The sequence below is a fragment of the Akebia trifoliata genome, chromosome 5 (genome assembly GCF_017979445.1).
Source record: "Akebia trifoliata isolate Shusen 1 chromosome 5, ASM1797944v1, whole genome shotgun sequence".
Classification (NCBI taxonomy): Eukaryota; Viridiplantae; Streptophyta; class Magnoliopsida; order Ranunculales; family Lardizabalaceae; genus Akebia; species Akebia trifoliata.
The window spans coordinates 6815030-6834595 of NC_141379.1; the positions used below are offsets into that span (position 1 = coordinate 6815030).

The 19566-nt window shown below is 32.0% G+C and overlaps 1 protein-coding gene across 1 annotated transcript; it reads left to right on the plus strand.

Moving 5' to 3' along the window:
• Positions 1–10538: 10538 nt before the first annotated feature.
• LOC147401313 (putative LRR receptor-like serine/threonine-protein kinase At1g74360) lies at positions 10539–15316 on the plus strand. The gene is made up of 2 exons (XM_086442536.1): positions 10539–10769; positions 11903–15316. The coding sequence occupies exons 1-2, from the start codon at positions 10706–10708 to the stop codon at positions 15127–15129; spliced, it is 3291 nt and encodes a 1096-aa protein (XP_086298662.1). The 5' UTR covers positions 10539–10705; the 3' UTR covers positions 15130–15316.
• The last annotated feature ends 4250 nt before the right edge of the window (positions 15317–19566 follow it).

Consider the following 19566-nt stretch of genomic DNA (forward strand, 5'->3'; position numbering starts at 1 on the left):
TTATTATTATTATTTTTTAAATCTTAAAAGAGATTGGAGAAATAACACTGTAAATTAGATCCAAAGAGAACACATGCAAAATCAATCATGCGAAAAATATATCACAAGTAAAGTCAACAAGAACAAGAAATCCAAGAGTATAACAAAATGAAAAAATTTTAAATCCTAGAAGGCTACATATTGAAGTGAAACTTGTAAGATCACAGAGGTTCAAAAAAACCACACACAAAATTAATTAAAGTTTGGTGTGCAACCAACGATTAACGGTGTGTACTAAATATTAAATAAAGAAAGTTTATATTGTTACACCAACTTCTGCTAACACCACCCCAATTGTGTGTTAATTTTTTTTGTGATTTATAGATATACATATACGTAGACATGAGATTTTCGAGTCCGAAGATCTCTCCTACTTATATATGGAGTCGTCACCATTCTTTTTTTTTTAAATCATTTTTCATTTGTAGTGACTTTCGTACAGATAAGGGTTATTAGTCTACCTAAGATCTAGGTAAAGGAATTCATATTAGAGAATAGGAAAGATGTTAAACACCCTATTCCTTCCACCATAGGTGATAATTTCAGATTCGGTCATTTTGAAAAATATAAAGATAAAATTGATTTGTGCCCTCGAGTGCGAGGGACTTTGATTTCAGTTTAAACCAAAGAGGGCTTATTTCTTTATTGAGAAATGGCCCCTATCATAGTCCATATCGTTGGAATTTTTTTTTTTTTTAATGCAGACTTTTTGGTCAAGGGCTCATTTCCATAAGGAAAGGGCCCAAGGCCTTAATCTCAAAGCACTTTTGTGGTGTGTGCACTAGTGTAGGAATTTTTAAGAAATATTTTTAAAAAGATTTTCAACTTTTACCCTTTCGATCGAGTCGAAGTCCAATCTACCAAAAGTATAAAAGAGTTCAAACTACATCTTAGGGTTGTTCTAAATAAAAATAAAAAGTAGAGGGAAGAAGTAAAGGAGGGGAAATTATTTATTTCTTTTTTTAGGCCTTACTTTACCTTTCTTGACTTGATTTCCTTTGGGTCTTCTTCTTGATCGTCAAGGTAAACTTCTTGATCTTAGTCTTGATATATTTATAGAGTAAAGGTTTTATGGTTGATGAATATGAGTGAAGAGGTAACGAGAGAGGAGGAAAGAGAGTTGAGAGAATTGAGGGAAAGTAAGGCTTGATAGAGAGCTAAAGTCTTAAGGGTTGAAGCTTGATAAAAATTTCAAGACTTGGAATCTTTTGTGGTAAGAATGGAAGGATTTTATAAGACTTTTGAGGGGACTTTTAGGGGTAAAATGAGGTAAAAAGGTGAAAAGTGATAAAATGATGTGAGGTTTGTGAATATGGTGTGTGTAAATTAATGGGGTGAAAAGGATATAAATGGATAGCTTGTGATTCAAATGGGTTGGATCTTTCAACCCATTTGGGTTAAGTATTAGGTGGGTTGAATGAAGTAGATTTTGGTTAAAAGAATGCGGATGTAAAAAAGTGATTGTTGATTTTTTAGGAGGGTGGAGGAAATAGTGACGTATGTCAAAGAAGTGTGGGGATGTGTGTTAAGTGAGTTGATTAGGGAAAATGAGTGTGGGGGTGACTTGTGATGAGGGATTTTGATAAAATGATGGGGTAGGTTATGACATGAGTATGGATAATTTAACTTTTTAGAGAGAGGTGATGGGATTGGTAGATGGATTAATGAGGTGGATGGTGGTGGTGACATGTGTCCCATTGTGATGATCTTGGATCATTTGTGGTAATTGGTGATGATCATTGGGCTTGGATTGAGACTTAAGCTTAGAATAGGGTAGTGACTTTGGATTGGGTTAAGAGGTGAAGTGGTTTAGGTCCAATAGGCTTAAAGGTTGGGTTGAGAGGTGAGGTGGTGAGGGTGTAGGTTTACAGTGGAAAAAGAATATATATTACTACTTAATAAATATTAAACAAAATTTCTTATTAAAATATAGTATAAAACATATTTTTCAGAGCTTTGTTAATGATTTGGGATTAAATCGTTGAATGAAATAAGCGTGAATTAATTGCGACTTTTTCAAAAATGAAAATAAAATAAATGGAGAATTTTGTCCCTATAAGTAGGCCCGACTACTTGCAGGTAGAGTTGAGATTGAACTTATGTCATTTTTATTAGGCTTGACTTGATCCAACCATTAGCTGGTATTGGCTTCCTTTTGGACCAAATAGCTTATAGCCCATCTCATTGACAGCCCTAGTTAGTTAGGTTGGCCAAGCTCTGGCCGATTTTAGCTCAGCCCAAATCCAACCATAAAGAGATGGGTTGCTCTCTAATTCAACCATAAACTTCGATTTACTTTAAACCGGCCAATCCTAGCCTAACCTACATGGGCCCAGATCAACCTTGGGCTTTGTTTCGTACTAGAGAAAATTAAATGTACAATGCTACAACAATATGTATCGTACATGAAATTTTTAAATCAAAAGAAAAATCCAAATGTTCTCCACCAAAATATCTTTAGAAACTTATGGTCCGGAAAGGATTTTCATTGCATCTTACCATGAAACTCTACAGATTAGATGCTACATTAAGACTCAGCCAGGTTTAATGGGCTTGAGAATTATGGACCCACCACTGCTTTGCGGGCTAAGGATCAAGGCCCTAGCCCTTGTCTTTGGCAGCGCCGATTAGGGCTGCAACTTGGGCGGGTTGGGGATCAATCCGTGTCCAATCCAAACTTGACAAACACCAACCCGCACCCTTGCCCAACCCCACCTCAGGCATGAAATGCTCAACCTGAATCCTACCCAAGTCAAGTTGGTCGAGTTAATTCCTAATTAATATTAGGTAATTTAGTACTAAGGTTTATATAGAGATAAATGGTGTAAAAGAACTAAAAATTTATAATTTTTTTTCCTTAAAAATAAGTTTCAAAAGTTTATATACACAAAATTATAAGCAAATTTAATGAGAGAAGAAAAATAATAAAATTAACTAAAATAATCATTTTTTATTAATAATCACAATTTTCAAGAAAAGAAAAATATTTAAAGTTGTAATATAATCATTTTATGATAATATAGAATTACACTTAAAACAAAGTATTAATAACAAAGATGATTATTTATTTAATGAAAATAATCACACATTAATTTCAACATATAGATAAACAAAAGTATACATATTGAAATCTGATTTATGAGTGAAAGAAATCAAAATAAGAATTTTTTTTTTGTAAATTATAATCATATTAAGTTTGGGTTCAGGCAAACTGGGTTGCCCGATACCTATGCCTATGCCCAACCTGATTTTACTTGGGCATTTTTTTGTTGTTGTCCGAACCCAAATTTTTTTTTTTTTTTTTTGTTGACCAAACCCAAGCTACCTATGCCTAGACATGACCCAAGATTGGGTTCAATCCATCGGATTCGAGATCTGCACCCCCACCCCCCCACCCCAAGTTGTAGCCCTAGCTCTGATTAGGTGCTAGTAGGGGTGGTAATGGGTCGTGTTGAGGTAAGGGTATTCTAAAATTTTACCCAACCCAAATCGACACATTTGTTAAATAGGTAACACCACACGACCTGTTTAACCCCATTTAATAAATAGGTTGGCTTATGTTGTATTCAGGTTGACACACATAACCTGTGGCAAGACATGATTTATACTCGAACATGAATATAAACTTGATTACAATTTGAAGATAATTATAATCTGTGTTTATCAACCTACCACTACCCTAAATTAAGAGTTGTGCCAGAGTGACCTCAAGATTGACCTCATTTCACACTTTCTAATGTTGAGGTGCACATAAAACCATACATGTTTTTCGTTTGTATCTCGATGAAAAACATCTATGGTTCGTATACACCTCCATGTCCTTAAGTGGGCCAATATGGGTCGATTTGTACATAGGTCAATACAACACATTGATGACATGATAATTTAATGGGTTAGACATGTTGGTGTCCCGAACTCAAATGTTTAATTATCAACTTAGATGGGTCAACAAGATTACAATTTGAACATAATTAGACTCAATCCAAATTGTTAACCTCGTATTGTTTTCCGAGTCGTGTCCGTGGGCCATGTTAAGAATTGTCACCCTTTGCGACTAGGACCAGAAGTATGCAGCTTCTAATCCAACAAACAAACACAACCATCTACCTGGTCGAACCTAATAAGAAACGGTGCAAAAGACGACATTGATTTTAGGACAATAATTCCATGAATGTTTGGTGCAATATTAGAGAGACCATGACATGCCCTTGACGTAGGTCTTCTATGAAAGACAATCATAAATAACTTAAATGCCCTCATCTTCAACCTCTAACCAAAGTTCCCGATTTTCTCTTCAAAATCAGTCATCTTCAACTTTACGGGAAAGGTATTATCCTTATTTAGAACATTAAAATCCCGTCTCTTTCAAATTGCAAGATATGCACTTTAGAGAAGTAGAATGATGTATTTTTAAGGTAGAAGAATCACAATTTTTTACTAGAGATTAAAGATTAGGTAGAATAGACTTAAATAATTTATCCTAGGACTAACAACTTGAAGATGATAAGTATTTTGAGAAAAATTAAAATTAAGGGCTTTTGGCTAGAGGTTGAAGATGATGACACTTAAGTCATTTATGTTGACAAAAATCTAATGAAAATGTCTAAATTCCCCCTCCCTCCCCCCTTATTAAGTAAAAGGGTTTATTATTAGATAATTTTATTCCTTATAACATTCGACAATTAATTGAGTAAGTAATGGCCACGCCTACATTATCTATCGGTATATTTTATTACAATGCTTCATCTCTAATACTCTAAATAAGTATTTAAAAGTTTTAATAAAATCTCTAAATTAATTATAAAAATAATTTTAACTTCATAGAAATAAAAAAAAAATTGTTAACTTATGTGCAAAACCACATGTGACATGCCATCATTAGTGAGATATAGAGAAAATATGATCCTTGACCATGAGGTTTGAATTCTTGGTCAAATATTTTCTTCACTGTAGTAGCAAGTCACCTACCCATTCTTGGTCACATATTTTCTTCAGTGTAGTAGCAAGTCACCTACCCCTCATCTTCCCTTGGTCTTATTCTAGTATTCAAGTTTGAAAAGCAACTCCTTTTCTTACTTATAAGTAATTGGGCAGCAAAAATGGAGAATAAAAATGGATTTTCTTTTACTTTTCCCCTTTTTTTTTCCAAATGTGTGTGCTGGTCACACTAAAGAGCAGTTTGGTCATCTTGGTCCACATTGAGGAGAACCACCTTCTACACCTAATTAAGATGACTTTTAAGAAAAAATAAAACATTTAGAGGAAACCTAAGGTGTTGATCACAGATATATCAAATATGTTCTTTATGTTAATCATGGCAATCTACTCTTTCGTGAACCTAAAAAAAAAAAATCAGCTTATGATCATTAATTTATGGCCAATATGATTGTATGATTTTCATCAAGGGCTTAATATATATGGCCGTGTCTTTAAAAATGATCTCGTTCATGATGAAAAATGATAGGGATTCAACAGTTAGAAATCATCAATTTGATTGGATTATGTTATGTAGATTCATCGAGCAGTCAATAACGCATTAATGGGACTAGAGAGACTAAAAAATACATCAATCATGTCATCTGAATAATTTAGTATGGGGAGCATATAGTGATCAACAATTCAAAAATTTCCCATAATTTATTTTATTAAGTGAATTTGAGTTATTATTTTATTTTAGGGAAAGTTACTTAAAGGATCCTTTATGGAAGGGTTTTTATTTTTTCCTCTAAATAGTCCCTAAGTTTTGTGTGCTAGCTTGACAAGACATTTATTGAAAATTTTCTTTCTTAATGGTCTTTTGTACTATCGAGTTCATAATTTTTACCGTTGAACTCACCATTATTTACTGTCGAGTTCACCATTTTTTTAAATAAGAAGCGATGAACTCGACACTGGTAAAACCCATTCATTTTCAATTTTCAAAGTTTTTCCGACTAAAATACAAGGAAAGATCAACTAGAAACTTGAGCTAACGACTTGTTTAAATGATTTCAACCCAAAATAATCATTATTGATCGATTTTCCATCCAAAAACTAAGGAAAAAAATGGAAAAATCCTAATTTTTTACAAACATCTTTAAAATATTTGAAAAAACTCTTGACAATAACTTATTTTTCTTTTTTAAATCCTTTTTAATGGAATAAAATTTCTAAAATTCGATTGAGATGTCAAAATTTTAATTTTTAGAAGAAAACGATGAATTCAAATAGTTAGGATATTTAATTGAGAAAAATGTGACCGGTGAGGTCCAGGGATCATTTAGAAAGACAAAGTTAACTAAATGTCCTACTAAGCAATCCCTGAAAATTTAGGGATTATTTAGAAAGAAACCCCTCCACAAGGGTCGTTTAAGTAATTTTCCGTTTTAATTTAAGTGTTTTGACTTTGGAAGAGGATCTCCTTTTGTACGGTGTTGAATGCTCTGGTATTAAATCGGTTCAAGTGACGAAATGAGCACGAGATTCATGATAGCTACTTGTATAGAAATACTCTACTCTGGTTTCGTGCACATCTCCAAGTCAGCTCGGTGTGACTTCATATTTCTTAAATATTAAATATAATTTACTATTCTTATTAACATAAAAAGTTTGATGTAATCTTTCTAAGATTGCAGTGTGGGAGATTCAATCAATGCTCAATTAACCTCATGATATTCAGATATCTCTTTGTAAGTCTTATAAACGAAAATTGTTTCGATTGGTGGGATTTAAATGTTATCGAAACTATTAAATAATGGATAATAATCAATCATAAATATATATATATATATATATATCAAATCTAATAACTAAAATTCACTGATGAAGTTGGATGTTTGGGTATATAGATCCATCAAAGATCTCCTATAAGTTTAGGGGGCCTTGGGCATGTAACGTTTTCAAAGGAGAACATCAAATCCTCTCAATAAAGATATTGGTAAATTAATGTCTTTGATGATGTCTCGACTTTCGAAGGCCGCATTAAAATGGGGATGAAATTAGGGTTTAAAATGAGATGGATTTTATCCGGAATCTGCACCTCATCCAATTTTAGTAGATTTGGTCCCATCAAGTATATCCGAATTAAAATATAATTCAGATATGGGTTGATGTCTTTTGATTTGATTTAGATCCGGGTTGGATATGGATTCATTCTTATATCTGTCAAGATCTAAATGATATATTATTTTGCAAATTGTATTTTTATATTTTTCAAATTATCTTCCATCAATCAACAATAATTGGGTATAGTGGACAATACTTCTCTTTAGAATGAAGAGGTCTTGAGTTCAAGTTACCATTTGATCATATTTTAGTAATTTTATTTAAAATAATTTTAAATAATTTGACATTACCTGACCCGAACAAATTATTTCAATAGAATCGATTTCGGATATGGATTTGATAAAATAAAATGATTCAGATATGATTTTAGCTATTAGGATCCAAGTTGGATCTCAATCCGAATATGAATCCGAATTCAAAAAATTCGGATATAGATATAGACATACTCATATCAGATCGTATCCGACCTGTTTTAAGCCCTAGATGAAATGTTGAAGGATGTCAATGGGTGGGTTAAGGCATACTTGGGTGAGCCATAAACCATTCCTAAAGAGGCGTACCCTCCAATGGGGGTAGAAATTGGTTGAGCCCAAATCCTATTTTAATATTTTTGAGTTTGGTTGATTTTCGAAAAAAATATAAATTCATGGATTTTTAGGATCCTGTGGTGATGTTTTTATTAAAATTTGGTCCAATCTTTTACTCAGTAAAAAAAATAAAAAATTAAATGAGAGTAAGCTTATTATTTTATAATATATCTTCTTCTTTTTTTAACAAAATGATAATACCTAATCTTTACCATTAAGATGAGAGAATGCCGATAAGGGGTTGATTTACACCAAAATTTGGAAGACTAAAAAGCCTCCACTTTTACATTTAGCATCATTACTATCAAGGTCATTTTGTCGAAAGAAATATAATTTCAATCTCGCTAGGTATAAGCACCTTAGTTAGTAGTTTTCAGCTTTCTAAAATTATAAAATATTAATTTTTTTAATTTATCTATAAAATCACCTTAATTAATATTTTATATTATAAAAATATATATAGTATATTAAATAAAAATATGATATAAAATTAAATTATTTATCTATAAATATTAAAATGATTATAAAAAAAATTATGTATGAATTCTAGTTTTTGTATTACATGAGAGACATATAGAGACTCGATGTCACGACTTAGGGAGCAAATCTAATCACTTCTTACCATCTCAGCTAACTCTCAGTGGGAATAACAATTCAACTTAGTGTTAAGAAAACAGGTGCAATCGGAACTAGAAAACGAATAAAAAAAAGAACTAAACATAAGATGCAATTACACAAAGAAACATTGAGATTCTACGTGATTCCCTCTAGATTGAAGTATGTCCACGGATCACACCGATTCCACTATGAATAGAAAATTTGTAGTTACAGATTACACATTTTCATCAAAATAAGAAATATAAATACCTGAGGAAACCTAACTAGGTTTTTACATAAAATCATTTTAATTCGACCAACGTGAAAGCGTGGCTTAATTTATAGTACTTCCTTGTTGACCAGTACTATTAGTCTCCACAAATCACAACACTTAGGCGGTAATTCACTAATTTGTTATAATTTTTTTATTTTTTATTTTTTATTTAAAAGTTTAAAAAAAAAAAACTGTAAAAAAAAAAAGAAGAAGAGAAAAACATATATTCTTTTACTCTTAATTTTATATTTGTTCTGTGCTAATTTAAAATGTATGTAATCATGTGTAGGAGTGGTCAAGTGTTCCTGATTTGTAAAGGAACTTTGTAAGGTTTTTTAATTATTCTCTCAAACTCATTCTCAGAAGTTCATTTTATTCATATCTCATGCCATTCACATAATTCATCAACACTAAAGCAAAAACTAGATAACATTTGAAATTATGCAAATAAAGATTATATATAATAAGGAGAATAATATCATACATATTAGACTAGTTGATTTGAAAAAGGATGAGCTGAAGATGAAGATTAATTGTGGTGACTTTAAGATTTAATATAAAATAACTAATAATGAATTTTACATACATTGGGAAGTTTTTTAAACACGGCGATGATGATAATGAAGATTTTGAATAATTTGATTACTTAGATTATCAATTTTTACTTATTTGTTTCTTTCTTATTTTATAGTTAAGTAATTTATATCATTATTTCAGGCAAAATTTTTAAATGTGTATTTTCTACCTTTGTGCCAAATGGAGTGAAGTCTATATACGCGACATAGTCCTATCAAACAAACTTCACTTTGTCCACGTAGTGTGAGACGACACCTTGACCAATACAACTAAAAATATTGTAAAGCAACCCCCCCACCCCATGTGGCATGTGCCAGAATCGTAGATTTGCTTCATCGAGATAAACAACTTCGTAGGTTTATGGGGATGTGCAATTGTGCATTTCAAGAAAATAAAATCTTCAGTTCTATCCCATGCCACATTGGAAGAGTAGAGGGGGAGTATGTCAAAGGAGGGAGTCAGAAAATCACGACTCAATATTAAAACAAGTGTCTTCTTGTCTCGACGCCTTAGGATGTTGAGGGAGTCAGAAAATCATTTTAAATTTATTTAGTATTATATTTAGAGTCGTGCTGGAGTGTCCTCAACGGGGGGGACACCTTGACGTGATGGCGCGTACATGCCCGTAAATGCGTTTTACTTGTATCTCGAAGAAAACGCATCTACGAATATACGCACGTCATCACATTAAGATGTCTCCTATGTGTCCCATACTGAGGTCACTCCAACATTAATCTTATATTTATATGTAAATTATTATATATTATTCTTTTAGAATTGTCATTGACACTCCAACTTGTACTTATTACACCGCAATCTCTAAAATTATTTATCATACCTCAATAAAGATTAAAATAGACTTTTCAAACATTACAAAGGTTTGGCTCAAATTATAATCTCAACATTAGAAAACATTATAGTGCTCACTTAAATACTTTTAACCATTGTTTGTAATTATGATTAGGCTTATAAAGAATCCTAAACACAAAAAGTAGAAATCTAGAAAAAAATTGAAAAGAAGAGAGAGAGAGAGAGAGTTTCTAGTGGCACTCCAACTTTAACTCATTCTCAATCGTTCACTTATTTTCTTTATTTTTAATTTGAGTGTATTAAATAAAACTTGGATGCCAATACCTTCTTTCTATTTTATTAACACAAAAACCGTATAATATAGAGTTAATTCTTTATAAACATTTAAATCAATAAAAAAAATATTTTTATAAAAAACACAAAAATGGAGTCAATTGAGTTTTCATTGACTCTGTCAAAGACTGAAACTTCTCAACATAAGCCTTCCTACCAAAGAACGGTTAACCAGATTACAATTTTAATATTAATAATAATATATTATTACATATATTATAAATTACTAAATTAACAATAAAAAATCCAAATAAAAAAATTTTAAATGACAAAGAAAGAAAAGAAACGACGAAGATTTGTTCCAAGTTTTCTTTCTTTCTTTCTTTTTTTATGTGCTCTGCAGCTACAACTCTAAATGCTTAAACGACATTCCATTTTTTAGAATCTCTATGAAACTCAGAGTTGGAAGAACTGATCCAACATTAATTATAAGAAGAATTAAATCATGTCGGAAGGAGAAATCGATTCTTGCCGATTTTCCTTAATTGTTTTCTTAATTCTGATTACAGGTAATAATCTGATTCTCTCTTCCTCTCTCAATCTCTCTTAGTTTTTGTGTTTGTGGTTGTTTTAATTTTAAATTTAATTGTTTTTTTTTTTTTTAGATTTTTCGTAACAGTTTTGTCTTTGTTTGAAGATTTTGATTTCCCTCTCTTTGTAAATTTGAAGATTTTTTTGGATTTTTTTTTGTTTGATTAAGAGATCAAACTTTCTCAATTCTCATTAGTCTTAGATCCAACTTCTCCGCGCCAGAAAATTTTCTGGTGTTCGTGTTCTTAAATTGAATTTTATGAATCTTTCTGTGACTTTGAATCTCATCTCAATCTCATATAAATCTTCTTATAATTTTCTGTGAAATTCTCACTTAAATTTTTAAACTGGAAAATTTTCTAAGGTTCATGGTCTTAAAATTGAATTTTCAGAATCATTCAGTGATTTTGAAGCTAATCTTAATCTTATATAAATCTTCTTATAATTTTCTGTAAATTCTCATTTAAAATTTCAAACTGAATTTTTTTTCTTATGTTTCATGTTCTTAAAATTGAATTTTCAGAATCTTTCATTGATTTTGAAGCTCATCTTAATCTCATATAAATCTTTTTTATAATTTTCAGTAAAATTCTCATTTAAAACTGCAAACTGAATTATTTTTCTAATGTTTCATGTTCTTAATATTGAATTTTCAGAATCTTTAAGTGATTTTGAAGCTCTTCTCAATCTCATATAAATCTTCTTATAATTTTCTGTAAAAATCTCATTTAAAATTATAAACTGAATTTTTTTCTAATGTTTCATGTTCTTAAAATTGAATTTTCAGAATCTTTCAAGGCTTTTGAAGCTCTTCTCAATCTAATATAATTCTTCTTATGGTTTTCTGTAAAATTCTCACTTAAAATTTTAAACTGAATTTTTTTTTTCAATTTTTCACGTTCTTAAATTGGATTTTCACATATCTTTCTGTGATTTTGAAGCTCTTCTCAATCTAAATCTTCTTATAGTTTTTGTAAAATTCTCATTTAAGTTTTTAAACTGGAAAATTTTCTAATTTTCAAGTTCTTAAATTGAATTTTCAGAATCTTTCAGTGACTTTGATCCTCTTCTCAATCTCATATAAATCTTCTTATAATTTTCTGCATTTTAGGTCAGATTGTCTCTGGAAACTCTCTTGAGACAGATAAAGAAGTTCTTCTCCAGCTCAAATCCTTCCTTAAAGATCAGAATAAAGTGAATCAAGGCCGATATAAAACATGGAATGATCAGAGTTCATCTCCTTGTGATTGGCCAGAAATCTCTTGTACCAATGGAAGAGTTACTAGAATCAGTCTCTTTGATTGCAACATGTCTGGAAAATTATTTGGAAATTTCTCTGCTCTAACTGAACTTTCCGAATTAGATCTCTCCAACAACACAATCGGAGGTGAAATTCCTTCTGATTTGAATCGATGCAGTAAGCTCAAGTACCTTAATCTATCTCACAATTTACTTGAAGGAGAGCTGAATTTGACTGGACTAAACAATCTTGAGACACTTGATCTGTCCATTAATCGACTCCAGGGAGAAATTCAATCGAATTTCCCTGCAATCTGCAACAAGTTGATTACTCTGAACATCTCCGAGAACAATTTCACTGGAAGAATTGATAATTGCTTTGATGAATGCTGGGCGCTGCAGTATCTTGATCTCAGCTCAAACAATTTCAGTGGAGAATTGTGGTTAGGCTTCGCGAGGCTACAGGAATTCTCAGTCTCGGAGAATAATCTTGGTGGAGAAATCTCATCGTTCATCTTCACCGGAAATTGCATTCTTGAGGTTCTAGATTTATCGGAGAATCATTTCTATGGAGAAGTTCCAAGAGAAGTTGCGAATTGCAGAGGTTTGGTATCTTTAATTCTATGGAAAAACAATTTCACTGGTTTAGTTCCTGCTGAGATTGGAACACTTTCGAATCTCGAGGTATTGTTACTAGGAAGCAATAATTTCTCAAGTGAGATTCCTGAATCACTTTTGAATTGTAGTAAATTGGTGTTCTTCGACATGAGCAAGAATGGATTCGGAGGAGATATTCAGGAAATATTCGGGAAATTCATGCAAGTGAAATTTCTTGTGTTACATGGAAATTCATACACAGGAGGGATACATTCTTCGGGAATCCTAAAATTACAAAATGTTAGTCGATTGGACCTTAGCTTCAATAATTTATCAGGTCCATTACCCATTGAAATCTCTGAAATGCCGAGTTTGAAGTTCTTGATACTTGCTTATAATCAATTCTCAGGAATTATACCTCTTGAATTTGGAAACTTCACTCGTCTCCAAGCACTTGATCTGTCCTTCAATAATCTAATGGGAACTATACCTCCGACAATTGGGAAATTAAGTTCTCTCTTATGGTTAATGCTCGCGAATAATTCTCTCACTGGAGAAATTCCACCGGAGATTGGAAATTGCAGAAGCCTATTGTGGTTAAACCTCGCTAACAACCAATTATCAGGAAAAATCCCTCCTCAATTGTCGAATATTGGAAGAAATGTTTCTCCAACTTTCGAGTTCAATAGACAGAGTAAAGAACTCAATGCAGGTTCTGGGGAGTGTTTGACAATGACGCGGTGGCTTCCAGAGAACTATCCACCTTTCAGCTTTGTATATGAGCTCTTTACGAGGAAGAGTTGTAGAAGTACTTGGGATCGGTTGCTCAAAGGGTATGGAGTTTTCCAACTTTGTATCGGTGGTTCAACAGTCCGAACACTACAAATCTCTGGCTATCTTCAGCTCTCGGGAAATCAGTTATCGGGTGAACTTCCCCGAGAGATCGGTCAAATGCAGAACTTAAGTCTTCTCCATTTAGGAGTCAATAATTTCTCAGGTGAATTACCTCAAGAAATTGGATTGTTGCCACTCGTTGTCCTCAATGTCTCTTACAATGGGTTTTCAGGTGAAATTCCATCAGACCTTGGTCGAATTAAGTGCTTACAGAATCTCGATTTGTCTTTCAATAACTTCTCTGGTGTGTTTCCTACAAGTTTAAACAACTTGACTGATCTAAACAAGTTCAACGTCTCTTACAATCGGTTCATCTCTGGTGTAATTCCAATTACGGGACAACTAGCAACGTTCGATAATGATTCCTTCCTTGGGGACCCATTCTTATATGTTCCAGCTTTTAAGAGCAGAAATGAAACAAGCTCATCACAAAACTTTAGACCTGATCGAAAGACAAGAAAAAAGCCGACAAGCACGGCTGCATTTTTGGTGTTCTTAGTCCTAATTTTAGCTTTCTCAGTATGTGGAATTGTGTCATTTATAGTGTGCATTCTCGCTAAACATCCACAAGACACACCAGAATTTCTGTTAGAAGACACTAAGTACCGGCATGACATGGCATCAAGTTCCAGCTCGTCATCACCCTTTACATCTGATGGTATTAAGGTCATCCGTTTGGATAAAACAGCATTTACTTATACCGATATATTGAAGGCTACAAGGAATTTTTCAGATGAGAGGATTATAGGCAAGGGTGGATTTGGAACGGTGTACCAAGGTTTATTGCCTGATGGAAGAGAAGTAGCGGTGAAAAAGCTACAAAGAGAAGGCGTTGAAGGGGAGAGAGAGTTTCGGGCTGAAATGGAGGTTTTGAGTGGTAGCGGAATCGGGTGGCCACACCCAAATCTTGTAACTCTTTATGGTTGGTGTCTTTTTGGATCGGAAAAACTATTGGTGTACGAGTACATGGAAGGTGGAAGCTTGGAGGATCTTTTGTCGGATCGAACAAGATTGACATGGAAGAGACGTATTGAGGTGGCGATAGGTGTGGCACGAGCCTTGGTGTTTCTTCATCACGAATGCTATCCAGCCATTGTACACAGAGATGTCAAGGCTAGCAATGTATTGTTGGATAGGGAAGGGATTGCACATGTGACAGATTTCGGTTTGGCTAGGGTTGTGGGTGCAGGAGAAAGCCATGTGAGCACGATAGTGGCTGGAACTATCGGGTATGTAGCACCTGAGTATGGGCACACATGGCAAGCAACGACAAAGGGTGATGTGTACAGCTTTGGAGTACTAGTAATGGAGTTGGCGACGGGGAGGAGAGCTGTGGATGGTGGGGAAGAGTGTTTGTTGGAGTGGGCCAGACGGGTTATCGGAGATGGACGACAAGGATTGAGCCGATTAGCTCCAGTTGTAGTTCTTCAACTTGGGCTCGCTGAGGGGGCAGACGAGATGTGTGAGTTACTAAAGATTGGGCTATGGTGTACTACGGAAACACCACAGGTGAGGCCAAATATGAAACAGGTGCTAGCGTCACTGATTAGGGTATCTCAACACGTCGATAGTAATGGTTATGGGTCTTTTTCTTTTTCTTCCTCATAATTGTGATTAGGTTGTTTGGATTATGGGCTCAAAATGGTCCCTAATTCATGTATTTCCATAGTTTATACACATATATGTATACAAATTTTTTTTCCCTGTTTTATGATTCTTCTTGTACACAAAATCATTCAACATTCATTGTTTTAAAGAAGAAATGATGAAGTTTTGCCGTTAAGGAATTCCATAATCTTCTTCTTTGCTTCTCTTAGGGGATGTTTGGTTCATTTTATAAAAGTGATTCTTCCAAATCAGGAAAAAATCTGCTTAAAAATCAGAATCAACGTGACCCATTTATTGTTATTTTGCATCTATATATTTTTTGAGCTGAAATGATATGTTTGTGCTTAGGTATCTAATATTTGATATCACAACTATAGAAACAATAAATGGAGATTTTGGTTTTTAAATTCTAAAATCCATTGCTAGAAGTAGTGTATACGAAATGAGATTTTAGATTCTGAAAACCAATTTCTATTATATGATTTGAACAATCCAATCCAAACACCTCCTTAATGATATATCCGCCTTTTTAGACTTGCACACCTTTTTCAACGTCACCTAATGTCTCTTTTGACATTTCATCCTTGGAAGAAAAAAAAAAAAGGTCCCTTCGAATCTTTATGAAGTTGTTGGCACAACAATGGAATATTAAAGAGGGGAAGGTAGGAACCTCGTAAACATTACGTAAATTGTTTTTTCAATATTCTCCAAAATACCCCATGATGTGGGATATTTTGTAATAAAATTGATGAGGGGTGTATTTGTAATTTTATATGTAAGTAAACGTAATGAGGAGATGTGTGAATTCAAATGGATGTTACAAGTATATTTTTATAAGAGTCGTGATAATCTGACTATCCCATGTGGCATATTCAATCCACTACTTGATGTAATAGGTTTGGGAGTCATAAATGTGCACTCCTCGAGATGCATTATTTCCTCGAAATACACATTTTTTAAATGGGGAAGTGCAATCGTATATCTCGAGTAGTACAGATCTACGATTTCCGAACTTATCACGTCAGTGTAGTCGATTGAGTTTGTCACATGGGATAGTTAGATTATCACGATTCTTTTTTATAATTTAAAAGTTTCTTTGATGAGGGGGTGTTTTCATAAATTTATGTGCATATCTACTTACAAAGTATTTGGAGTATTTTTGTAGTTTGATCAATTTTCTTAATATGGGTATTTTGGTAATTTTGATACACATAGGTAGGACTCAAATGATTTGCAGTACTTTTTTAGCCGTAAATCATTAGCAAATACATTGTGTTACCAAATACATTTTTGAAAATGATTTGCATTTGCAAATATTTTGCACTGGCCATGGTGTCAAAGGACACCAAATAATTTGGTAGGGATTTGGATAGGACTCCTTGGCTACTTCTGACTCTTGCGGGGAGTTAGAAGTCGTTTGGATGCGTTTGTATGAACTACTCCCTCGAAGAGTTACTCCGCGCAAGAGCAAGAAATTACTCTTTATGAAGAAGTCAAGAAAACCTATTTCTCAAAACTCTTCTTGCGGGGAGTCAAAATCTAACGGTTCGTTTTACCAAAATACCCCTAACTTTATTAATTTTCTATGAAAATATTTCTAATTCATTTGCCCTTAAATCAAACAAAAGAAACATTTATTAATATTAAATTATTTTTTTTTAATTTTGAGTATAATGGATTTAAACACATTATATTAATATTTAATATTTAAAATATTATATTATATTATATTAATATTTATTATATTATATTATATTAATATTTATAGTTAAACACATTATATTAATATTTAATATTTAAAATATTATATTATATTAATATTTATAGTTAAAATGCCAAAAATAATATAGTTTGAAGGCATATTATGACACTAAAAGACAGTCTGTCAATTTTTTTTTAAAATTTTGAGTATAATGGATTTAAACACATTATATTAATATTTAATATTTAAAATATTATATTATATTATAATAATATTTATTATATTATATTATATTAATATTTATAGTTAAAATGTAAAAAATAATATAGTTTGAAGGCATATTATGACACTAAAAGACAGTCTGTCAATTTTTTTTTTAAAATATTATGTCAAAAATAGTCAGTCAAATTTTTTTTAAAATTTTAAGTATAATGGATTTAAACATATTATATTAATATTTAATATTTAAAATATTATATTATATTATATTAATATTTATTATATTATATTATATATATTAATATTTATTATATTATATTATATTAATATTTATAGTTAAAATGTCAAAAACAATATAGTTTGAAGGCATATTATGACACTAAAAGATAAAAAACAGTAACTGGTATAATATAAGGGTATTCTGGTCTTTTTTCTAGAAGTCATGAGAAGTCAGTATGGTTCCCAAACAGACTTTCAGCACAAAAGTACTTCTGCCAGTACTTCATAGAGTTGATTGCCAAACGCCATTTCTGCACAGAATTACTTTTCCAGCTCCTCCATAGAGTACTTCAGCTTCTGTTCTTTGGAAGAGTAGTTCTGCTCCTGGTATCCAAACAGGCCCTTGATTTCTCATTGGGTCCAAGGTTTTATGGACTCCTCTTGTTCATTTATAACCTTAAATTTAAATATTTATTTTATAGTTAAAATTGTAATTAATCTAATTAATTTTAATTGACTTTCTCTTAATGTATTAGAGCTCTCTTATATTTTGTTGGAATGCCATTCTTGGGTACCTAACAGTAAAAACATCCCAATTTAATAAGTTTGGGTTCCAAGTGCTTTGGGTCCAAATCAAAATCAAACCATCAACAACTTGAGCTTCAGGCCCTAATGGACTAGTTGCATATCACCTAGTACCAATTGCATTCTAATTACCTAAAGCAAATTACTTAACTTTTGTCTTTTTTTTTTTTTTTTTAAAATTGAATCTAGAGTTATGAAAATATGGTGTAATGATTCTTCTCTAATTTTTAAGAAGAAGTGCAATATTTAGTTTAGAAAAACATTTTTCTTACTAACTTTGTAAAGATTTTAAGCCTCACTTAGGGTTGTTTTTCTCAAATGGATTACCACATTGGGAATCCAACACTACAATCCACTAGATTTCATGGAAAAATTCAGATTAAAAAAAATCCTTTAAGCTGGATTCAGGGTTTTGAAAATAGACAGTTACTGAACTTCCACATAATTCCCAATTTTAAAATTAAATTTCAATTGTGAAAATTATTAGTATTTTTTTTTTCTTTTTTTGAATTATTTTTCGGTGTTCATAGAATCTTGTCCTCTACACCCCCGAAGCATTAGATCATGGTCTTGTATACTATAAGATGAGCCCAAGGTTCCTCAAGTTGTGTTTGAATTGAGAGAAATGGAGAGAAGATAAAATAAATGAGTTTCTCTCAATTTCTCATGTTTGGATCGTTAAGAGGGGAGAGAAGAGAAAAGAATTTGAGAGAAAAAAATGAGTTTTCTTTCTCTTCAAAAGTGGAAAGAAGATGAGAGAAATGGAGAGGGCCCTTTTAAAATATTTAATAATGCCAACTCTGCCCCTAGATCTCTTTTAAGATATTTTAAAATTTCAAAATTGTCCCAGTTCTCTCCTATCAATCCAAACATGGTGAAGAGAAATTGAGTTTCTCTTATCTTCTCTTCTCTTCTCTTAATGAGTTTCTCTTCTTTCCACTTCTTTCAACTCAAATACAATCTTAGTGAGGGTCAAGTCCTTATTAACTTAGTAAGGCTAGTTGGAGTCTTTAATTTATACTTTATATAGTTTATAGAGTAAAAGAAATGTTTATAAGTGGTGGAGTGCAACTAGTACTAATAGATGTGCAACTAGTCGATCCCTATCTAAAAGGAAAACACTTATTTTACTAATATAGAATTTAAATCTCATGACTGGTCATTGAGCTCAATCAAATGGATTACAACATTAGCAATCCAACACCAAAGTCCACACTTTTGATTTCATGAAAAACTCTGATAAAAGAAAATGTTATTTTTAAACTTTATCCCAGAATTTGAAAATAAACAACTATCGAATTGCCAGATTTAAAATTAAAATGTAATGGTGGAAAATATTTTTTTCTTCAGAATTAACAAAATGAGAAATAATTACCCTAAAGATTTTAAACCTTACTAAGAGTATTTGCTTAAATGAATTATCACATTAGCAATCCAAAACCACAACCCTCTAGATTTCATCGGCAAACTCATATCTAATAATTTTTTTCCCAAAAATATATATCTTTTAAGCTCCATCCAAGGTTTTGAAAATGGATAGCTACTGAACTTCCACCTAACTCCAAAGTTTAGAATTAAAATTCAATGATTAAATTTTTTTTTTCAAAGTCCATAGAATTTTATTCTATATTAACTTTAAAACATTGAATCATGTGTTTAGATGTCACAAGTGGGTCCAAAGACCCTTAGTTAATAGTAAGGGTGAAATCCTT

Bases quoted from the DNA above. Each gene is read 5' to 3' on its own strand.
- LOC147401313 (XM_086442536.1), top strand. From the start codon at position 10,706: ATGTCGGAAGGAGAAATCGATTCTTGCCGATTTTCCTTAATTGTTTTC. The intron at 10,770-11,902 runs GTAATAATCTGA...TCTGCATTTTAG, and splicing joins TTTCTTAATTCTGATTACAG to GTCAGATTGTCTCTGGAAAC.